At 42.1% G+C, this 23,116-nt stretch overlaps 1 protein-coding gene across 25 annotated transcripts in view; it reads left to right on the top strand.

The window, feature by feature from the left end:
- The window catches only part of EML1 (EMAP like 1), a 210,519-nt gene that overhangs the window by 150,367 nt on the left and 37,036 nt on the right, over window positions 1-23,116 (top strand). For 15 of the 25 annotated variants that reach the window (XR_012416106.1, XR_012416105.1, XR_012416107.1 and 12 more), the window contains 5 exons: window positions 7,276-7,304; window positions 11,008-11,137; window positions 14,013-14,162; window positions 15,096-15,165; window positions 17,992-18,102. Coding sequence is in view for 18 of the 25 variants with exons in the window: in XM_073998175.1 (XP_073854276.1) it covers window positions 7,276-7,304; window positions 11,008-11,137; window positions 14,013-14,162; window positions 15,096-15,165; window positions 17,992-18,102 (490 nt within the window). In the remaining 7 variants the exon portion in view is untranslated. Of the gene's footprint in view, window positions 1-7,275; window positions 7,305-8,228; window positions 8,286-11,007; window positions 11,138-14,012; window positions 14,163-15,095; window positions 15,166-17,991; window positions 18,103-23,116 lie in introns of all 25 variants that reach the window. The other 10 variants (XR_012416101.1, XR_012416102.1, XM_005562188.5 and 7 more) reach the window with 1 other exon arrangement.

The following is a 23,116-nucleotide window of genomic DNA, read 5'->3' on the forward strand; positions in this document are numbered from 1 at the left end:
CCGCCATCTACAACAATGCCCAGCACACAGTAGGTGCTCCACAAGCATTTATCGAATGAATCTTGTTGCCCTGATCACTATAACAAAAGAAGGTTAAAATGATGGGCCTTTATTGCCACAACCAAGTGTTAATCCCAACTCTGCCACTTTGCTTTGTCATTGTGAACAAGTGACTTAATCTCTTTGGGGTTTTCCTCAGTAGCAGTAAAAGTGGTACCTGCCTCACAGGGTGCCTAAGATCTTATGCAGAGGAGCCTCAGTGCAGAGGTGGTCCGCGGTCAGCCCGTCACGGTGGCAGCTGTGAGTGCCGCGTCTGCATCCCAGACTATTTATTGGAGTTGAGGCCTGCACACTTGTGTCCCTCCCACTCCCCTGCTTGCAGGGCCTTTTTTCTTGGGGATGTCTTGTAATTCCCCAGCTCTTGTTTCTGCCTTTATCCCAGCCTGAGAAGTGAGGAATCAGAAATTCTGAAAATCGTTCTCACCTTGCTCTTTCAGTTCCGCTGCTGTCTGGACTTACGGGTCACCTGCTGTGTACAGAGCGTAGTCCAAGGCATGGCGGGGAGCGGGAAGGAGCCGCACAGAAAGACTCATTCTCCTAACAAATGTCAGTGGCACAATGCCTGCAGGGCCACTTTGCTTAATTCACAAAGGACTCACAAATGGGAGAACAAGATAATCCATGGAATAGAAAAATGGTGAAGGGTCTGCACAGGCGCTCACTGAGAAGGAAATACCAGTGGCCCTTAACGCATGAATAGGCGATCAAGCCCAGACCTCATTAAAGAAATGCCGACCTAAGTAAGAAGATAGCATATTTAGAAAATTCTTTTTACTTTATCATAAAATAAAGCACAGATGTAGAAAACCACACCAGCAAATTCGTAGCTTAATGAATTGTTCTGAGGCAAACACCTTCTAGCACTTAGGAGGGGGAGGGGTTTTTCCCTCTCCCAAGTGACAGGCGGATGTATCTGGAACTGGGGGTGGGAGGAGGGAAGGTGACTGTGTTTGATGAACTCCAGCTCATCCTTCGAGACCCAACTCAGGATCCTCTTTTTTCTGGGAGCCTCCCCCGGCCCTCTATTCTGAGAGCAATGCTTTTCAGATGGTGTTGTAACTGCCTGTTAACTTTATCTGTGACTCTGTAGCTCTCCTCCCTCCACCACACTGCACACACCCCTTGCCCTCCCTTAGGCTCTGGGGGCCCAGGCCGTGCCATTCTCTAGACTTTGCACAGTGCCTGGCGAACGTGAATGCTCAGTAACTTTGTTGAATGGATGGAAGGATATTGTATATGGCCAGGCATCGCTTAATGACAGGCACGTTCTGAGAAATGCATCGTTAGGTGTTTCCTCATTGTGTGAACATCGTAGAATGTGTGTTTACAGAAAACTTCATGGTCCATCCTGATGGTCTAGCCCTGCTGCTCCTGGGCTACAGACCTGTACAGCACGTGACTGTAGGGAATACTACAGGCAGTGGTAACACAGTGTTAAATATTGGTGTATCTAAACATAGAAAAGATACTGTAAAAATACAGTATTATAATTTTGTGGGACCACGGACATCTCTGTGGTCCCTCATTGACAGTAACACCCCTGTGTCTGGCCCATGACTGCATTTCACTTCAAAGCCACAGCTATTCAAGAACTATGTAAACAGCACCACCTATGGGTAGACAATTTTAACGCTACATTTTACACTGGAAGATAAGAGACTTAAGCATCTTTTTACTGAAAAAAATGTTTCACTCTTCAAGCCATGGGGTCATTTATGTTTTAATAAATTTCAAAATAATAAGTGCTAATATTCTTCATATTGTTTTAGTTTTGAGACTGATAGGTGAGGAGTCTGGAAATACAAAGATTTTTGCAGTGAAAAGAGGAGGAAGAGGGAAGCCATATTAATTAATAACACATGTTGGACGCATTGTAACACATCTTATTTAATCGTGCCAATAACCTGTTCCTCACAGTGGTTTTATTCCCATTTTTAGTTTAAGGATATTAAGCTGGTAGAGGCGAAGCCCCTCACCCAAGTCCTAGAGCACAGATCCAGCTGGCCTCAAAATGTGTTCTCCTTCCACCATGTTAAGCTGGAAGTATTGGTTGGAAATGTCTATGAAGCAGTCGCTTTTGTCGCCAGTAAAGTCTCCAGCAACTTTTAAACATTTTGAATAGATGGTTCTTAAATGACCCTATTTCTAATAAAAAGCTGCTTAAGGACAATTTTTATAGAGTCATTATTTCCATGGTAGAGTATTCTGGCTTCCAGCAGGAACTTTATTTCATCACGTGAAGTCGTTTTTAAAAACAATCGTGTGGCCGAGCCCAGTGTCTCACACCTGGAATCCCAGCACTTTGGGAGGCCAAGTCAGGCAGATCATTTGAGCCCGGGAGTTTGACACCAGCCTGGACAACATAGTGGAACCCTGTCTCTACAAAAAAAAATCTAAACATTAGAAACATTAGCCGGGTTTGGTGGCATATGCCTGTAGTCCCAGATACTTGGGAGGCTGAGGTGAGAGGATGGCTTGAGCCCAGGAGGCAGAGGTTGCAGTGAGCCGAGATCACACCACTGCACTCCAGCCTGTGTGACAGAGCCAGACCCTGTCTCAAAAAATAAAAAGAAGTCATGTTATTCCAAGAGCCAAACTTGTTCTGGATGAATAAATTTTAGAGAAATCGCATGTTTGACTTCGGAATGGATTCTTTCTCTATCAAGTCTTATTAATCATTTTCAAAAGCAAGTATCTCTGCTCAAACAGCATGTGGCTCCTATTAGTTCCACTCTGATCATATTTGCCCAGGACTTTCACACATGTCACCACGTGTCAAAAGACCTGCAGGATCTGGCCTCAGAGCCCTCTTTCAGGAACATGGGGTTAGGTTAGTTAATGTAGATGAAAGAGCTAAGAGCAGTTGCCCACAGAGGAGAGGCACATCTGTTGAGTTGCAGCCTGGACACGTTGTCCACTGGACTCTCCTTGTAAATACCAGTCTACGGTGCAGCAAACAGGAGCTTTATCAGATAAGTAAAAACCAACCACTCAGACCATCCTTGTGCCCCAAGTCCACAGTGAGCACATTCAGGGATTTGAATTTTGACATACGTGTTCACAGCTATCTCTGCGGTGTTGACTGCACTGCTGTCTTGGTGTGAGCCTCCCAGCTCAGGGCAGGAATTTTTCCTTGGGGCAGATGTCTAGTGTTCTCCTGCCATCTCCCCATACAGCTGCTGGTCTGGTGAAGATTCAAGTGTACCTCATCCTCCGTGAGCCCTCATGACTGCTTATATCTTACATCAGCTCTTGAACCATGCAGCTCAAGGGAGCATACAGCCAAGCTCTTTCAACAAATCTCCTTATAAGCAGTAAGAACTGCACTGGAGTTCGTCTCGGAGACATTGGCCACAACTTAACACCAGAATAGCCAAGCGCTGCGAGTTTGTTCACCAGAGGAGAAATCCTTTCTCTCCTCCGGGCTTAGTTCTGTCATTGGCTTCAGAGGCAGGTGCAGGACATCTTGATTGACTCCACACTGGGCAAGGGATGAATGAAGCCTCATTCTGCAGCTGGTGCTCCTTCACCCTTCCTAGGACAGGCCTGGGCATTCTCCCCACCGACACACACCCCCCACCATGGAGCCACAGCCCAGCTGTTGAGGGGATGTTAAGTCACCCACTTAATTTTTTCCATCGAGCTCACATCAAGAAATGGGGAATCAGAGATGAATTACATAACACCTTGAGAAGCGATCATCTCCCACTCCAAGTGAATTCACCGCCCAAGCGGGTTTCAAATAGTGCTGGGTCTGAAGGACGCACTCTCAATTCGAGTGGCTGTGCATTCTAGAAAATGCACTTTCTGCACATGACTCCCGTCAACAGACTTTGTGGAGAGGCCACAGTGGCTTTAATGTTCTCTTCTGCTTATCACTGCACATCTGTGGGTTTGCCTTTCTATCAGTTGTTCAGAAGATTCATCATCGTTTTATGGGTTTATATTCTGAGATTTGCATGCATGAGTGAAATTACCTCCTCCCAGGCTTGCCTTTTAGGACAGGTAGTGGTGCATTGGCAGGAGTAATGGGTTCTAAAGCAAATATGCTGGGTTTTTCCAACAAAAACTCAACTTTCTAAAATAATAAAACATAGCAGTAGTCTATTTTCTAAATACAGCGTACCACAAAGTGATACATTGTTTAGAGCATGATTTAAAGAAATGTAAGCATTTTAGTACCACCTGATACCTCTCTCAGTGACCTTAGTTGTTAACATTTCTGCTACCTTATCTGTTAATAGAAATCTTTCATTCTTCCTCTTACAGTTCTTCAGTGTCAAAGGTCCATGAGCTTCCCTGTATGGAGAGTTCAGATTCCCCTGCAGATTTTCTCTTTGTAGGAAGAACATAGTTCATAATTGCTTTTTTCTGTCTCTAGGGCAAGTTCTGAATTTCTCATTTCTGTGTTCATAGCTTTTGCATCATTCTACTTTTGTGATCAAAGTCATGATAAAAAAAAAATAGTTTTCCTATCTTTTGATTCCATACCTGGCTTCCCTTTGATTATGTTTCTGTAATTAGATTTGCCTCGTAGTCTTTTGTCTTAGCTTTCCTTCTGTTCTCACCTCCTTCTGCCTGTAAATCTAATAATATATGTGAAATTTGGAGTTAAGATTTCTTCTGCTTCTGCTTAGCACACAGAAAATGACAAGAATGTCACTCCCACCCTAAAAATGAGAACAATTCAGGTATCTACAGTATCATAGCTAGTGTAAGCCCACCATGGAGCCGAGGACGGAAAGTGGTATAATGAACTGAATGTTATTGAAAAGTGGCAATCCCCTCTGAGGAGGGACAGGCCCCGTGGCTGCTTTTGTCTTTGGCAGAGCGGCGGGAAGAAAAGGGGAGCCCTCGTAGATGGGAGTAGGAAAACACCTGGAGCTGTAGAATTAGGAAAGGCTGAGTGTGGACTGGCAGGAGAGTTCAGAGTCCTCAGGGGCTCTGGCACAGGGGAACCCTCGCCCTGCTCACACGCACTCCGCTTTTCCCCGGACCTCAGTGAGTGTACATGGTGGACTGGAAGCCGGACAGGAGGCTGAGAGAGACCAACTGAGGCAGAGGCACGCCAAGAGGAAAGCCGAGAGACGTTCTCCACACTCAGGGCCTTGAACTAAGGGCCAGGCAGCAGCTGGCCACCCCGGAAGGAAGGATGAGGAAAGCTGAGAGAGAGCCCTTTGAGGGATGGGTGTTTAGTGAGGTCTGGGGACCTGGAGGACAGAGAGAAACTCCATCTGCACACCAAGCCCCAGACCATGTTCCAGGCAGCAGCTGTCTGTGCCCCAGGGAGAGGCAGGATTGCTGAGAGCAGACCCCACCACCACCCACCAGGCACAGATCCTGGGGGCCTGCTGAAGACTGAAGATGGAGAACCAAGAGGAATTCCACAGGAGCTCCAGGCCTCACACCAGGGCAGCCGCTGTCTGCTGTCCAAGGCCCTGGGAATACAGTCATGAACAGAAAGATCCCTGCCCCTGTGGCATTGCCTCCTGGTGGGAGAAACAAAATGAAGGCAGGGGGCAAATAAGTGCTGTAGAGAAAAATAAAGCAGGAGGGGCGGGGGGTGCGGCGAGCAGGGCCTGAGGAGAGTTTCAGTATGGAGCAGGGAACGTGATGGAGCACGTTCAGTATGGAGCACGGCTAAAGCAGTGGCCTGAGAGTGGCTGACTTCGGGGAGGACGGTCCAGGAGGGACCGTGAGCCAGCGCCTGACGCGGAGCCTGCTGGACCAGGTTCCCAGAACAGCAGGGATATAGTGAAGGGAGATGAGCTCGGAAGAATACAGGGGTTAAGTGGAGATTGGATAGGGCCTTGTAGGCCAATGTAAGACCCAGGCTTTTAGGTTCAAAGGCTGTGCCATGCCTTTATAGTAGTATTTTCAATGACCACAGTTTAGAGTGTAGGAAGCTAAAACTTAATATAAAACTACTTAAAACACGTTTGAACAAAGTAAACCACTTCTAAAGCATCAGGAAAGTAGTAGGCTCCCCTGCCCCACTCCATGTGCTACATGAAATTGTCTGGAAATCAAGAATATTAATATACAATATTATTTACTACATCATGAGATTAAGGATAGTTTTTATTCCTGCTGTTTTTCATTGTGTTTCAAGTCAAAAATTGAGGAGTAATATTAGGAATATATCTGCTCAAGTTTTTGTTTTAAACACACACACACACACACACACACACGCACGCACACAATGCATATGTGCTCCTAGCAGCATTTAAGGCACTATGGTAAAAGCAGTGACGTCCGTTTACTTCCTGTGTCTCGCTCTATATCTTAAAGCAGGTGGAAGTCAGGGAAGCTAAGTGGTGCGAAGCATGAACTTTGGAGTCAAAGTTGAGATCAAGGGGTCACCCCCCTCCCTGAGCTCCCTGGGTCTCCCTGTCTCTGTCTGGAGTGGAGATGGTACCATCTCCCCAAAGATGGTGTCATGGGAGGAGTGCCCCTGGCAGGAAGTAGTGGGTCTGCAGTGGCGGCTGCCTCTCCTTGTGCCCCCAGGGACCGCTCGTGGAAGTTTCTCCTGTGGGGTGCTTGCTCCTAGGAATGTCTAGTCTGTCTGCAGCTGTCTGTCTTGGACTGATTCCTGAGTTTGGTTTCCCAAGCACTGCCATGGGGTGGTCTCACCTGCTCATGGTGGGTGCCCAGGGTGACTGAAGTCAGCAGGGGTGTCCCCACCTCTCCTGAGAGATGGCTGAGAACACCAGACCCTGGTGTTCCCCTCTCCTCTTTCTACCTTATGCTCACCTACTTGTCTTCCTAGAACAGCAATCCGCTTAGGAGGTGAGCTCTAAAAGGCCTCACCAAAAAATCTTTTGTCAGGAATGTGCTAGTTTTAAATAAGTTCTTTAAATAATCTGTCAGAAGAGTGTGGGGAATAAAAACAACCCTTTTTACACATTTAGACAGGGTCATTCCCATCTTGATTAGCCACATTTTTTCCTCCCCGAAACACTTATTTGCACTCATAAAAAGCCCAAGTTTGGTGATAAAGTTAGGAGTGCAGTCTCTTGCACCTATGAGATTGTTTATGATTGTTTATGTGTGTTCCTTTTTGTAGTGAAATTGGTTGCGTTTTTCTTATTAACATGTCTAACTTATGCAGCATTTGTGTGGCAGACTACTGCAGCCGTGGCTGTGGGGTCTGAAGTGAATGAGATTAAACACCCACAGTGCCCTTTAAAAACTGTTTTTGGTTTATTTTCACAGCAAACCCAAGGAGCCTGTATTCAGTGCAGGTAAGTCTGATTTAATTTTTGTATGGGAACCCCTCACTCGTTTCCTCAGAACTCAAGGGACAGAAAAGAAGTAGCCAGCTTCAGGGGCCGCCTTGGAACACACAGGAGCTTTGGTTTGTGCAGATCAGATGGGTGCTGTCAGCTTTGTACGTGGCGGTTGAATGGCTCAGCTAGTGACAGTGAGACTGCCTTTAAACAGTCGTAAAGAGCAAACCCTTCACCTACCTCTCCAAAACCAATGTGTAAGACATGCCAATAAGGAGGAGAGTGGAATGCCACCACCTATGCCATGATGGAATTTCTAGATTAAAAGGTGTCTGTTGCCTTGGTTATTCCTTCCTTACTAACTGGATTCTGTTATCAACATTTGCATTTCTCTTAGGGGAAAGTTTCTTATGCATCAAGTTACATAACTGTCTAAAAGTAGCTTTTCTTTTTCTGCCTATGATCTCCTAAACTGCAAACTAATAGTTCATGTATATCTTTCCATATATCTTTTTTAACACCTTTTGTAATAAGGTAGATGCTGTTGTATAGCATCTTAACCTTATTTAGAAATGCATTTAAAATGCAAAAAAAAAAAAGGACAAGTACGTAATTGATTAAATACATTCATTTAATTTTAATTGTTCTAGTTTTTTCCCTAAGTTCAGAATTAAAACATAAAAGTCAAAGTTTTGTATGTATCAGCATGTGCTTTAGTGTTCATTTCATTTTCAGGAAGCATGAAACTACTCACTGAAAATGTAATTGCTGTAAGCTCGCAGGGTCACATCGTGAGCGCACTTGTCAGGATCCCTGAACCGTGTCCAGATTTTAAGACTGGGGGGCAGGTCAGGTGTAGGCCTGTGGGCTAGTGAGGGCTCCGGGCTCTGGGCAGGCAGGCCAGCCACACTTGCAGTACTCCACTGTCTCTTTGTCTAGCCCTTCTGTCTCTGTCTCCGAAATCACAAGGGAAACGCCGGGTGACACACTGCAAAGGTAGGCAGCATTTCTGAAACCTCATAGCTCTCTGAGCAAAGCTGTTACCCAGGCTACAGAAACCTTTTTCATACAGGCAAACAGATGCTCTCCTTGTATGAAAATGTTTTTGTGTTGCAAACCACTTCGATTCGTTTTAAGTTAAACGCATCCCTGAGCATTTACTTGGATGGGCTTTAATAAGTGGCTGTAATTTGGATCCCAATTGGTTACTGGCTGATTGCAGGAATTTTTTTTCATCTATATAAACCTTAAGAGAGCTATAGGGCCACCCCTGGATGTCCCACTGTTTGACTTGGTACCATGCACTGCTGCTGGCCTCTTCCCACTAGCGCCTTTGGGTTTGGTGGCGTGTGTGCTGTTATCCTAACCTGCCTGGAACGAACACTGCTTTCCCTGGCTGCATTTTGGTTTTAGATGTAGCCTGTCTGAATCACCAGTACAAAACAGTGCCAAGGCCAACTTCAGTGCTTTTTTTGCCTAGTTCAGTAAGTTAAAATTGTGCAGTAAGTAAGCTCAGTCCTAAGGATTCTTAATCATCACATGCCTGTGAGCGACTCAGGTGGATATTTCATAGACATTGGTTATATACATTCATGGTGTGCTTTTTTATGTGTTGTGGAAATAGAATTATATTGTCTTTATTCCTAACCTACATTCTGCGAGCTTCCTGGCAGGATTGATTCTCTTACAAAGAGAGTTGCTAGAATCCCTTTTCATTTAGCTGTCAACTCCAGTCTCCTGCCCCTCTTTTCAAGAATGTCAATCTTTTGGGTGCTTTTAGATTCTTTGGTTGTGGTAGCCACACAGCCCCTGATGAGCTTATATTTGGGTGAGGGTTAAGGAAGGGAAGAAGCATCAGAGGAGGACAGCCTGAGCGGTGGCACAGACAGAACAGGGTATAGGGGGGTGCAAAGAGACACGCCTGGCCCCAGAGGAGAATCCCTGTGGGTGGGTGTCTGTGGCAGATGAGGTCCTGTGCAGTGAGAGCCCAGGAGGGCATTTAGACCTGCTGGATCCAGCAAGGAAGAGAGCAGGTGAAGAAATGTACATGGAGGAAGAGCTCCGTAAAACCTGGTTGGGCCTTGGTGGGTTTGGCAGCAGTGTGTAAACTGACCCAGGAGAGCCATAAGAGAGCCTGTGGTGATGGGGCCCCAGTGCACCTGGGGAAATTGGCACCAGCGTGGGAGATACTGTAAGGGGAGGATCCATGGGACGCAGTGGCTGGCACATATAGGCAGGGATGATCGCGTTCATGACTCTCACTCAACATCAGTCTTAATATGCAGTGTGAAGAGTGTGTCACATGCATGCATTTAAGACCTGAAGCGCATGCACACAATAACATGAAACTGGGGTGCCCTCTTGAGTTTTAAGTAATATTGCATGTGGCATTGTTTGAAAATCCTTAAGAATAAGACTTAGAAAACTAATTTGTACTATAATTATTTCCTAACTGTTCCTCGCCAATTTCCTCCCTGGGGATGCTTTTTCTGTTGAGTTGTGTACAGGTATCCCTGGTTCCGACTGCCCATTTTAAATACCATTAAGACCACGTCCTTTAATCTGCAGTGAAATTTCAGAATTCAGCGAGTTCTGAATCTGAGTGGAATTCACCAGGAGCAGAGCTGACAAGACATTTACTTTGCCCTTATCATATCGTGAGAACTCCAGTCAGAACACCCCAAGATGTTCTTTTTAAGGTCTAGGAGTTACCCTGTGTTGATATATTATTGATACTTACTTTTCCCTATAATTTATTGAAATATTAAAAGTTATTTTATTATAGAAATGTTTGTTCTAGAGAGTTTTTCATCCAGATTTCTCTAATGGGTCTTTTGTTCTTTTGTTTTCCATTTATAGATTTTCTATGAGCATTTTCCTTTTTGCATTGCATCCTAGCATGCACTTCTGCTGATTTTGTGTTCTTTACACTTGAAAGAATTGCTCAATTAAAAGATACCATAGGCCGGGCGCGGTGGCTCACGCCTGTAATCCCAGCACTTTGGGAGGCCGAGGTGGGCGGATCACAAGGTCAGGAGATCGAGACCATGGTGAAACCCCGTCTCTACTAAAAATACAAAAAAATTAGCCGTGCGCGGTGGTGGGCGCCTGTAGTCCCAGCTACTCGGGAGGCTGAGGCAGGAGAATGGCGTGAACCTGGGAGGCGGAGCTTGCAGTGAGCCGATATCGCGCCACTGCACTCCAGCCTGGGCGACAGAGTGAGACTCCATCTCAAAAAAAAAAAAAACATAAAGATATATTTTTACATTGCAATATAACAAATCCATTTAAATATTGAAAAATATTTGTGAATTTGGATTTTGAGATTGTGTATACACTGAACTCAAAAACTTTAAGTGGATTTCTTGTGTTAGTTGAAGTTTGGGGGTGGTATTTTTTCCCTTCCTGATGATAAAAGAAAGTGTAAGCAGTAAAATCTCATGGAAAATCATTGTTGGAACCAAGTTCCTTCCTGCCTTTTACAATTTCATAGGTATCTCATGTACTTAAGTAAACAGAATATCAAAAGCAAACAAGGTGCAAACTTGTGTTTCAAACTGTTTACTTATATGTTACTTTTTTCCCTAAGATATCAATTAGAAATGACAGAAGGGTAAAAGTTTCTCTTTTACACTGAAAGGCTAGAGAGGATAAAGCATTTGTTTTCAGGTATGCTGGGCACTGAGGTATCTTATTGACATCTTTGTTCTTTTTGTAGAAGAAGGCTATGTAAAAATGTTTCTTCGTGGACGCCCTGTTACCATGTACATGCCCAAAGATCAAGTGGATTCTTACAGCTTGGAAGCAAAAGTAGAACTTCCAACCAAGAGACTCAAGCTGGAATGGGTGTATCCTTTATTCACTGATTACGTCTCACGTGAAGTTATCAGTCAATCAATGCTTGATGTTAACTGTAGAAATGCATAAAACTTAAGTCCTCTTAAGCTTTTAAAAAACAAAATGTTTTAGGCCAGGCGCGGTGGCTCACGCCTGTAATCCCAGCACTTTGGGAGGCCAAGGCAGGCGGATCACGAGGTCAAGAGTTCGAGACCATCCTGGCTAACAAGGTGAAACCCCGTCTCTACTAAAAACACAAAAATTAGCCAGGCGTGGTGGTGGGCGCCTGTAGTCCCAGCTACTCGGGAGGCTGAGACAGGAGAATGGCGTGAACCCGGGAGGTGGAACTTGCAGTGAGCCAAGATGGCGCCACTGCACTCCAGTCTGGGCAACAGAGCAAGACTCCGTCTCAAAAAAAGAAAAAAAAAAGAAAGAAAAAAGTTTTGCTGTTACTTTTGAAAACTTAATGTAACAAAATTGACCATATGTTAGAGACCTACAGAGTTCTAACAAAGTAGGAGCTTCATAAGAGCTGCTTATTATCAGGAGAACCAACTTACCATTCCTGAATGAAATAGCTGTGGTTCTGGCTCAAATGCATATTCATTATTTTCCTGAAAAGAAAATATGAAGACGTTATATGATTGTATGAGTGATTTTTTCTTTGTCAGGAGAAAATGAATCACTAGTTGCTGGTGCTAATTTTATTCTTTCCGAAAGAATGACAATAGTAGTTAGAAATATATAAAGAAGCAAACAGTGAAAATAATCAAGAATGGGTAGAATTTTAGATTCTAATGAGAACTTATTTTTTTTTTTTTTTAAGAGAGAGAGTCTCCCTGTGTTGCCCAAGCTGTCCTTGATCTCCTGGACTCAAGCAATCTGCTCGTCTCAGCTTCCCCAAGTACTGGGATTATAGGCATGAGCCACCATGCCCGGTCAAAAGCCAATTATTTTTAACAGGAGCTATCATATATTTAGTCAATTTTTCGGGGACAGATGGAAAACTAGGCACTATCTATATTTGTAAGGAAACAACAGTGACAATGCAAGAAAATATTGTACTTATGATTGAGGAAATGGGAGTATCCAAAATTGAAACTAAACCACATTGGCAAAAAAGTTTTTAAACCCAAGGAAAGAGAGGTACCCTGAAACGAGGACTAGCATTCTCCCCTTAAACCAAGTGTGGCCTAACTTCAAGTGTGACCTTGACTAAAGGGATGATAGAAAAATATGAATACCAAAGTACTGAATGAAGGGAGTCAAGTGAATGACGTAAATGAAATTGACATGCCATGTAGATATCATCCTACTACTAAAAATACAAAACATTAGTTGGGCATAGTGGTGGGTGCCTGTAGTCCCAGCTACTCGGGAGGCTGAGGCAGGAGAATGGCGTGAACCCGGGAGGTGGAGCTTGCAGTGAACCAAGATGGCGCAATTGCACTCCAGCCTGGGCAATGGAGTGAGACTCCATCTCAAAAAAAAAAAAAAAAAGAAAGAAAAAGAAAGCTAGCTACAATGATGCACCCCTATAGTCCAAGCTGTATAAGAGGCTTAGGTGGAAGGATCCAGGAGTTCCAGTCCAACCTGGGTAACATGACAAGTCCCTGTCGCAAAAATACATATATTCATATCAGTCAAAAAGGCTCCCCAAAAATATAGCCCACAAAAGTCTAAATCACCATATAACTAACGTTCTTTAAACAGAGGTGCTGGCAGCTTCATTGCATGAGGTTTGGAAAAGTAAGCTTCCAGGGGAAAAAACAACTGAAAGATAAGAAAATAGAAACTGTGAAAAAGGTGAATTAAATGTTGATTATTTTTCCATTTATTTCCATGTTCTTATTACTTTAGAGGAAGCCTGCAGAGACCACCTTTCAGTCTATGCAGATTTTAAGGCAAATAAATATTTTTTTTCACCCTCAAATATTTATTGAGTACCTGTTTAATGTGAAGCATGGAACACAAATTATAAGATGTTGGTTTAAATTGAAGCTGTTGTGACTTCATTTCGAATAATTACTATTTGTGATTATGGAATCATATTCTTTAGAAATTTTTAAAAATTACCACCTGTACCTAAATTTCTCCCCCAAAATACTTTTTTTTTTTCAAATTCAAATGTCATAGGCATTTACCTGCACCTGTTTTGGAATCTATTTTGATACATAAAATTGAAGTGCTTCAGATTTTCTTTAAGTCAGTAGTGGTTTATTAAACGGTTGTATCACATCTGGAAAACATTATTCAAAACATTTATTCAGCCTACTTCCTGTTCATATTTTAGAAGATGTAAAGCAATGAAATTTGCTCTAAATAAATGGCATTTTTGGGCCATTATTTGGCATTTTGCCAGGTTACTTTTTACATCCAAGTTCAATTGATACTTTGTTCTCAAAATAATTTTCAAGGTTTGGAAGTATAATGCGAAAGTTTTAACAGGGATTCTTACCCCAAAGGATCTGAGAAGCCTGATTTTTTTTTTTTTTTTACCTTTTATGCATGTTTGTGTGCACGTGTGTGTGTCATTTGTACCCTTTGTAAGTACTTTTACCATGTTTAAAAAAGGAATTTTTTAGTAAAAATTTAGCTTGATTACAGTAAAAAAATTAATAATTGACTCAATAGCTTTCTAAAAATAAAACCAAATCCTTGTAAAAATATGTATTCATATTACATCAATGACTGTTTCCAACTTTACTGCATGCCTTTTGGGGGTCACATGTATTCGTCACCGAATATTTGCAACTTAATGTTATTTAAATTAGTGACGCTGATGGTAATAGTTATATGGTCTTTTATTTCCTGTGCCTGTTGAATAAAGCTGATGTTTTGTCAGCTCTTAAAGGGAAAAAAATTTTTTTCTTGACATCCACAAAGCTACGGGTACAGGGGTCGAGACTGCCGTAACAACCTGTACTTGCTTCCGACGGGAGAGACCGTCTACTTCATCGCGTCTGTGGTGGTGTTATACAATGTGGAGGAGCAACTGCAGAGGCATTACGCTGGCCACAACGATGACGTGAAGTGGTAAGTCCTGAAATAGGTCATTCCTGCTACTCGGAAGGCCGAGGTGGGAGGATCACTTGAGGCCAGGAGTTCCAGATCATCCTGGGCAACAGTGAAACTCTGTCTATAAAAAAAATAAAAATAAATGTGATTCCCATTGCACAGGTGGAAAGAGCATTAGCAGAACACGGTCAGTATTGGGACATAACTAAAGAGAAGGAAGAGGGTCTGAGGAAATGCGGTCTTTGGGAGAGCTCTTCTGTGTGGTCTCCTTGTGGTCCGCTTGCTGCTGCGCTCCGTGAGACACCTCTCATGTTTAGTTTTCCAGCCTCAACAACACATGAGCTTCACGGACCACATTGTTTCAACTAAGAGCACCACCTCTTTGGAGGCCTTCTTAACACATCATGTGTTAAAGGCTTCTAATTTGGGTCTTTATTTTTTGGTAAACATAAAAACATGTTGCCTCAGGTTTACGGCTGAGTCGGCTCTTCCCATAATTCATTTATAGCTTTTGGTAGGCATTTTACGTATCTTGGAAGGATGGATGCGTGAAGAGAGGGATTTATTTATTTGTCCTGGTTCCTTGGTCAATGATAAAAATCCTGTTGGCGAAAGATGGCATCTTTCCTATTTACGTACTCAACAGGACTTTTTAATAAAGATTGTAGACTGATGTAGTGGTTCTGAGGTTGAAATGGTATTTTCCCAGCAGAGGATGCTTTTTCCTTAAGTTTGAAAATTCTTAAGAAGAAATAAGGGAATTAAGATTAAATGAATTAGGCACTAGTTGTTTCCTAACGTCGTAGTGCTCAGAGAATTTGTCATGAGTCTGTAAGAAGTTAGGCTTTACATATTTCTTATATTTAAATTTTTGACTAGATAATATTTGAGCAAGGGAAAAGTAAAACTTACCTGTGACATGTAGATGTTTTATAAATACCCTTTTGTTAGCCTAGCAGTTCATCCTGACCGGATCACGATAGCAACAGGACAAGTCGCAGGCACATCGAAGGATGGAAAAGTGAGTTACGTTACCTTTTCATTGTTTCGTAATAAACTGGTAACACAAAGTAATTTTTAGAAAACATTGTGCTGCTGAGTAAGGCTGCTTAGGTATAATTATGGTATCTGAAAACTTCTGAACCCCTCACTAGAATTTTTTATTGTAAATTAGAAGACTTATTGTGTGGCAAGATGCAGTGGCTCACGCCTGTAATCCCAGCACTTTAGGAGGCCGAGGTGGGCGGATCACAGGTCAGGAGATCGAGACCATCCTGGCTAACATGGTGAAACCCCGTCTCTACTAAAAATACAAAAAAATTAGCAAATTAGCTGGGCGTGGTGGTGGTAGACCCAGCTGCTCGGGAGGCTGAGGCAGAAGAATGGCATGAGCCTGGGAGCGGAGGTTGCAGTGAGCCGAGATCGTGCCACTGCACTCCAGCCTGGGTGACAGAGCGAGACTCCGTCTCAAAACAAACAAACAAACAAAAAATACAAAAATTAGCCAGGTGCAGTGGCACATGCCTATAGTCCTAGCTACTCGGGAGGCTGAAGCAGGAGAAATACTTGAACCCAGGAGGCGGAGGTTGCAGTGAGCCAGGATCATGCCACTGCACTCCAGCCCGGGTGACAGAGAGAGACTAAGTCTCAAAAAAAAAAAAAAAAAAAAGACTTACTGTGACCTTAAAAATCCCTGGAGCTCATCTTAATTTCATCAGATTTTTAAATAGCATTGTTCTGAACAAAGAATTCACAGATTCTTAAAATGTTTATTTATATGATAAGCATTAAAAATATGAAGGTAAACAGTTAATGAAGTTAAAATTATAATAAATAATAATTTGAATATACAACATTTTGCCAAATTTCAACCACCCTCTGCCCTGTCCTGTGAATGTCCTTTAACAGTCGTGACTTTAACCCATGGAGTTTGTGTCTGTGTGCAAGTCACAAAAGCTACTAGGAGGTTTTTAGCACAAATTTGCAAGCACTTCAGCAAGACTTTAATTTGCATTTTAAGGCGTTAAGAGAAGGAGCTTGTAGCTTTTTTGATAGCTACTTTTATATAGCTTGTTATTGCATAATATTTTATCTGAAACTAATTTCTTTAAGTACATACATTTTATCAACATGTTTTCATCCAGAAAAAATGAATACTACCATATTTCAGAAAATATTTTAGTAACATTGGATTTTAAATATTAATCTTATGCTATTTTCCGGTTTTGTTTGGTTTGGTTTGGTTTGGGTTTTTTTTTTTTGGGACAAGGTCTCACTCTGTCACCCAGGCTGTAATGCAGTGGCACAATCACGGGTCATTGCCACCTCTGCCCCCCAGGCTCAGATGATCCTCCCACCTCAGCCTCCTGAGTAGCTGGGAGTACAGACGCACGTCACCTCACCCAGTTAATTTTTGTATTTTTTGTAGGGACAGCATTTCACCACATTGCCCAGGCTGGTCTCAAACTCCTGGGCTCAAGCGATCCGCCCACCTCAACCTCCCAAAGTACTGGGATTACTGGCATCAACCACTGCGCCTGACCTCCATTAATATTTTATACTTGAAAAGAGTTAACAGAAATAATGGAAATCAGACCACTGTTGTATAAATAAATTCACTTAAATTGAATGGGTCTTTCTATCTTTTTTGGTTTAATGTTAAATGGCTTAGAAAAATTCTTTGAAATGAAGAGTAAGCCATTTGTTCCTCCCTCTAGTGGCTTAAAAGTATATTTCAGTTTCTGGTATTGAAATTGAATCGGTACTTGAGAACCAGAGAAAAATGTTATAGCTATCTTTCAGTTTACCTATAGAGAAATCCAGAGAGGCCTAGGGAATGCCTGCAGACACCCAGCTACTTAGAGATTAGACTGAACTAGAACCTGGTTCACCTAACGCCTGCCTAGTGTTTCTACTAGGTCCAATGCCAGCACCTTTTCTTATTGATAAATCTACTGGTTGCTCTATGATGCTTCCTTCTATTAAGGAAGAGGAAAATTAACATAAATAACCTAGGAACACCGTTGAGAGGATTTTAAACCAATTATAATAATTCTAAATCTTATTTGTACATAATTGATGCCTGTTTTGCCCAAGAATGTTAAGCTATCTTTTTTTTTTTTGAGATAGAGTTTCACTCTTGTTGCCCAGGCTGGAGTGCAGTGGTGCAATCTTGGCTCACTGCAACATCCACCTCCCGGGTTCAAGCGAGTCTCCTGCCTCAGCCTCCCAAGTAGCTGGGATTACAAGCATGCACCACCACACCCGGCTAATTTTTTGTATTTTGTAGAGACAGGGTTTCACCGTGTTGGTCAGGCTAGTCTCGAACTCCTGACCTCAGGTGATCCACCTGCCTCAGCCTCCCAAAGTGCTGGGATTACAGGTGTGAGCCACTACGCCTGGTCTGTTAAGCTCTTAATATTATTTGGTGGTGACCATCTTATGAACTTAGGCATGGTGACACTTTAGCAATGAAACAGACTTTAAAAGAATAACCCATATGTGAGATTCCATTTTACTTGTCATTTTTTCATTTCTAAAATTCAGACACATTTAGATGCACAAATTAAAGTGTCAGTTCCCATGGTACTATTGTCAAAAATTGGCCATTCAAATTTCAAAACTTGGTAGACCTTTCCTTAGTGTTAAATTATCAACAAGGCCCTCCACCTCCTGAAGCCCCTGGGAATGTTTTATTTACATAAAAAGGCAGACTCCTGAAATGCAGAAAAAGCTCTTTTGTTTTGACAAAGTCCGAGTTACTGTCCAAGCAATCTTGTAGCGTTAAGGTAAAGACACATGTGTATCCCCCTCACAGTTGATGGCTCTGTGCTTTTTTTCTAAATAGCAATTGCCCCCACACGTGCGCATCTGGGATTCTGTGACATTGAATACTCTGCACGTCATTGGAATAGGTTTTTTTGACCGAGCAGTCACCTGTATTGCATTCTCAAAATCTGTAAGTACGTGCCATGTGGGTATTGCTGTCTTCTTCCACAGGAAGTAGAGAATCAACTCAGGGTTGAAGAGGGGGAGTTGACACACTCGATACCTGCCCTGGTGTATGTACAGATTTGGACTCTGAAACATTCCTGCTTCCCAGGACTTCTCAGTCAGAGGTCATATGCATGTCTCATCAGGGACACACACTTCCAATCAGACATCTCTAGCCACATGGGTTTGGTGATGAAAACAGACCCCCAGAGGCATTGTCCTCACTTTCCTTGAGGCTATTTGTGTGCTCTGGCCTTGAATTTTACCTGTTCTTTCGAGGGTGGCTCCAGTGTGTCTGTCTCTGGCATTCTGCTACTGGAAAGGGGTCCCCATCCAGACCCCAAGGGAGAGTTCTTGGATCTCTCGTAAGAATTCAAGGCAAGTCCATAGAGTAAAGTGAAAGCAAGTTTATTAGGAAAGTAAAAGAATAAAAGAATGTCTACTCTATAGAGCAGTCCTGAGGGCTGCTGGTTGCCGATTTTTATGACTATTTCTTGATGACATGCTAAACAAGGGGGGGATTATTCATGCCTCCCCTTTTTAGACCATATAGGGTAACTTCCTGATGTTGCCATGGCATTTGTAAACTGTCATGGCACTGGTGGGAGTGTAGCAGTGAGGACAACCAGAGGTCACTCTTGTCACCATCTTGGTTTTGGCGGGATTTAGCCGGCTTCTTTACTGCAAGTGATTATATCAGCAAGGTTTTTATGACCTGTATCTTGTGCCAATCTCCATCTCATTCTGTGACCTAGAATGCCTAACCACCTGGGAATGCAGCCCAGTAGGTCTCAGCCTCATTTTACCTAGCCCCTATTCAAGTTGCTCTGGTTCAAACGCCTCTGACATTTCTCCCCTCCCTTTTATAAGAGAATCCTTAATCCTAAGGGTTAAGGGACAAAGATCCATCTTCTGTAACTTCTTCAGGCTGAATAGGGGTGATGATATTCCTGCCTAACTGTTAGGGTCTCTTGTATTTGGGGTAGAGAAGAGCTCAGTCAGAAAGCATCAGTTTGGCAAGGTGATATCTGGAAGATTAATAAGTGTTCAACTTAAGAAAACATTGAGTAAGCTTATCCTGTATTCCTGCACAAAGAGTACAACAGCAATATATTCCACAACAGTAAAACAAAATAAACAAAATTATCCCAAGTAAACTAAGAAGGCTTTTTATTAACTGGGCAACTATTGGAACCAAGCTGATATGGGGGTCTCTAGCTGATTCCAGTGTCTCCAGAATTAGAATACTGATCCAGATATTTACATTACCCATCGCTTTTATTTATTCTGAGCAGCAGTCAGAGATCACTGGTTGGTTCACAGGAATAAGCAGGGTTAGTCTAAATTGCAGAAAAAATTTAAAAACAACTGTTGAAACTAGAATCTAATAACAAATGTACCATAGTTCTTGAAATATAATTTCTCTCTCCAGTCTCCCATTTTTACTAAAGACAAACCATAATAGGACTGATTTGTTTGGAAACATAAGCCTTAGTCTTATATACTTGGCTGGATTATTGTATAAAGTACAGCAAGAATATTTATTTTTCACATAGGCTTTTTAAATTGCCTTTACTGGAACTCTGTTCCATAAGGAATCTCAGATAAGACCTTTTTTAAAGCAAGCCCAGCCATGGGTTTATATCCTCAAATACCTATGGGTTGGGTAAATTCCTCTCCTCTTTGGGGGTCCCAAGATAACTTGGGGCTCCTGGGCCTGTGAGAAAGTGACATTCTTTACTTACCACAGGTCAGGAACCCTTTACAGGGACTATGGAGACAAGGTACAAGGCCAGTTTCCCCCAAGGGTCTTCTATGGACTCTACAATTCAAATTTGATTCCTTAAAGGAAAGCATGCCATTCCTGTCAAAAAAATAACCAGTTTCTCCAGTTGTGTCCTGTTACAAACAAAAACAAATTCTTTACAATTATGCAATTAACTATATTGCCATAAATTAAGAATACTCACAAATAGTTTCTAAATTCTGGAGAAATCAGGTAAAGAGAAACATATGCTTCAAATTTTGTTCATAGCAGTGTACTTTACTTGTTAAAAGCTCTAAATAGCTCAAAAGAAAAGTTTTCTTGACTTTGAAAAAAACAAAGGATCAGCAACGTTTTAAGCAAAGTCAAAAAAGATGACTTCAGTCTTCTATTAGTTTGGTTCATGCAGTTAACTCCTGTTCTGCTTGATATTCAGGAACATTTTAGCTCTCCATGAGGGTCCTGAAAGTTTTTTCCTCTATTCTAATGTTACAACTTCGAAAGTAATCAGAAACTTGCATTCAAGAGCACTTGTTAAAGGCCTATATCTGATTATAAGCCACCTTTTAAATAGGACCAAAACAAGACAAGAATTGTCTGTGGATAACAAAAAGTCTTAGGACAGCCACAGTTAAAGCCACAATTGACAACGAAATTTACTCCTGGAGCACACAATAATTTAACATAACAAGTACAACTATTAATAACATACACTAAGTCATATCAGAATTATAGGAGTTTCACCTAATTTTGGAACACATACCAATAACATATTTATACAAATATAACCCAAAGAAAGCCAATTTCCTATTTGACAATGCTTCCTGTATGACTTTTATACCAAATAAGCCAAATTTCACCTTTATATTTGTGTACTATTGATGTTAAATATTCTTAATAAAACCTCATAGATAAATCTATTCTTTTTTTTTTTTTTTTTTTTTTTTTTGAGACAGAGTCTCACTCTCACCCAGGCTGGAGGGCAGTGGCATGATTTCAACTCACTGCAACCTCTGCCTCCCAGGTTCAAGCAATTCTCCCACCTCAGCCTCCCTAGAAGCTGGGATTACAGGTGTACACCACCACGCCCAGCTATTTGTTTGTATTTTTAGTAGAGACAGGTTTCACTATGTTGGCCATGCTGATCTTGAACTCCTGACCTCAAATGATCCACTGGCCTTGGCCTCCCAAAGTGCTGGGGTTACAGGTGTGAGCCATCGTGCCTGGCCAATCTATTCCATTTTAATCAGTATGACCATAAGGTAAGATTTTTATAAACTGTTTATTAATCCTTTACAATTTTTGTTAAAAAGCAGATCATTGCTCAGAGAAAAACCCGTTGTGCTTTTATTCCAATGTTTAATTTACAGAAAAATTGATTAATACCCCTTTAACTTTAGCCAATATGTTCACACAGAATTTCTTTTACAAGATTAATTTTTCACAAACTTTTGACAACTTGCTTTAACTTTCAGCTTTATCCTATCTAATTTAAAACAATAATTTAACTTTTTAATCTAGGTGAAAAAATAATAATAATAATAATTCACCTTTCCATGCCTTCTTATAATTTATTACCAAAACACATTTCACTTTCTTTGTACACCTTACATGTAAAATTGTTTTTATTTCCCAAAAATTACTTAAGTCATGTGAACTGAAAGGCATTACACTTTTTACTTTTCTTACAAAATATTTGATTTAAGCTCTTATTATTACACCAATTAATCAAAGCTCTTTCATATACAGACATCACACACATAATACATGTAAATACACAGACAAAAAATAAAGGACTCATTCCCTAAACCAGGAATTGAACCCTGATCCCAGGCTGCCATTGTGATGGCAGAGACCAAGATAAAGTACTGCCACATGGTTACAAGGTCAAGCTCCCAAGCACCTGAAACAAGATAAGAGCGAAACTTTATCCAGATTTTTTTCAGGAACCTGCTGCAAAATTTATAACTGACCAGTTTGCTGTGCTACCTTGAACAGTGGACTTACAGGGTCTTAGGCCCACATTCTATCCTATGGTACCCCTCTTTATGACAGAATGATATAGAAAGACAAATTTATAACACAAAGTACAACAGATTCTCTACAGCTTAAGATTACCCTCACAAATCCTTTTTTCCCTTTAATCAAAACTTTACAGGAGATAAACAGTGATTTTTACCATTCATTCAACCAGTTTGCATAGAGAGAGGGAGGTAGAGCAAGGCCAGAAGTCTGACTGGTAAGAAATTCTTACTCTTTTGCTGGCGTGGCAGGCTTCTGGGTTCCCTTTCCCTGAGGCGGCCCTAGTGATCCGGCTGGCTGCACCATAGCCCTGGGGCCAAGCCACATCATAAAGGAAAATTACCTTTTTCCGTCCTGGCCAGAGCAAAATATGTGTGACGAAACATGGACATTAGCCATTCAGCTTAGCACACAATATCAAACTGGCAAGGCTCAAACATGCCCCTGGTTGGCCCCATCCTTGTTAATCCAGCCTCCAACCAGGAGTTTCAACTTATGGTCTCTGGGCAAGATGGTGGCCCTGAGTAATAGAAAACATAAGAAAGGGAAAGGAGAGAGAAAAAAGCATTGCCTGTGGCAGGGCGGGGAAGGCGAAGAGCTCAGGGAGGCCAGAGAAAGACCTGCCCACTGCAGCGACACTGAAAAGTTCAGGTGGCTGCTTGTTGATAACAAAGGGATCTTTTGCAGCATTCCCATCAGCTCTTAAATTTCCCCTTTTGGGGAGGAAAAAGCTCCCCATGTCCCATGATCTTGTACATGCCTAATTCTGTCACTCTAGACATCGGCAAAGAGTGCAAGGCAGATTAATCCAAAGATAATAGCAGTTAACATCCCATAGTGCCAAACCTGTTCTTACCCCCTAAATCTTAGGAAGGAATCTAACCTTCCTAAATTGGGCCTGGAACCCAAGGTCTGTCAAGCGTCCTTGCCTTATTAATAGGGGCATTTAACTCATTCTGTCTTAGGAGAGACTCCTAAGTTGGGCCTCTAACCAAATCCCGTCCTTTGCCCAGGTATATGCACCCCACTTACCCAAAATCAGCCATTCGGTGTGTACAGATGATTTTTCTTTGCGTCGGGGGTCTCTTCAGTGTCATCCCTTTGGGATTCACCAGAAAGATATTACCAGACCCCACCACTTACTAAAGTTAGCCTTTGGATCGGAGGTTTCCTCAGTATTGTCCCTTCCGTG

The sequence above is a fragment of the Macaca fascicularis genome, chromosome 7 (genome assembly GCF_037993035.2).
Source record: "Macaca fascicularis isolate 582-1 chromosome 7, T2T-MFA8v1.1".
Taxonomy (NCBI): Eukaryota; Metazoa; Chordata; class Mammalia; order Primates; family Cercopithecidae; genus Macaca; species Macaca fascicularis.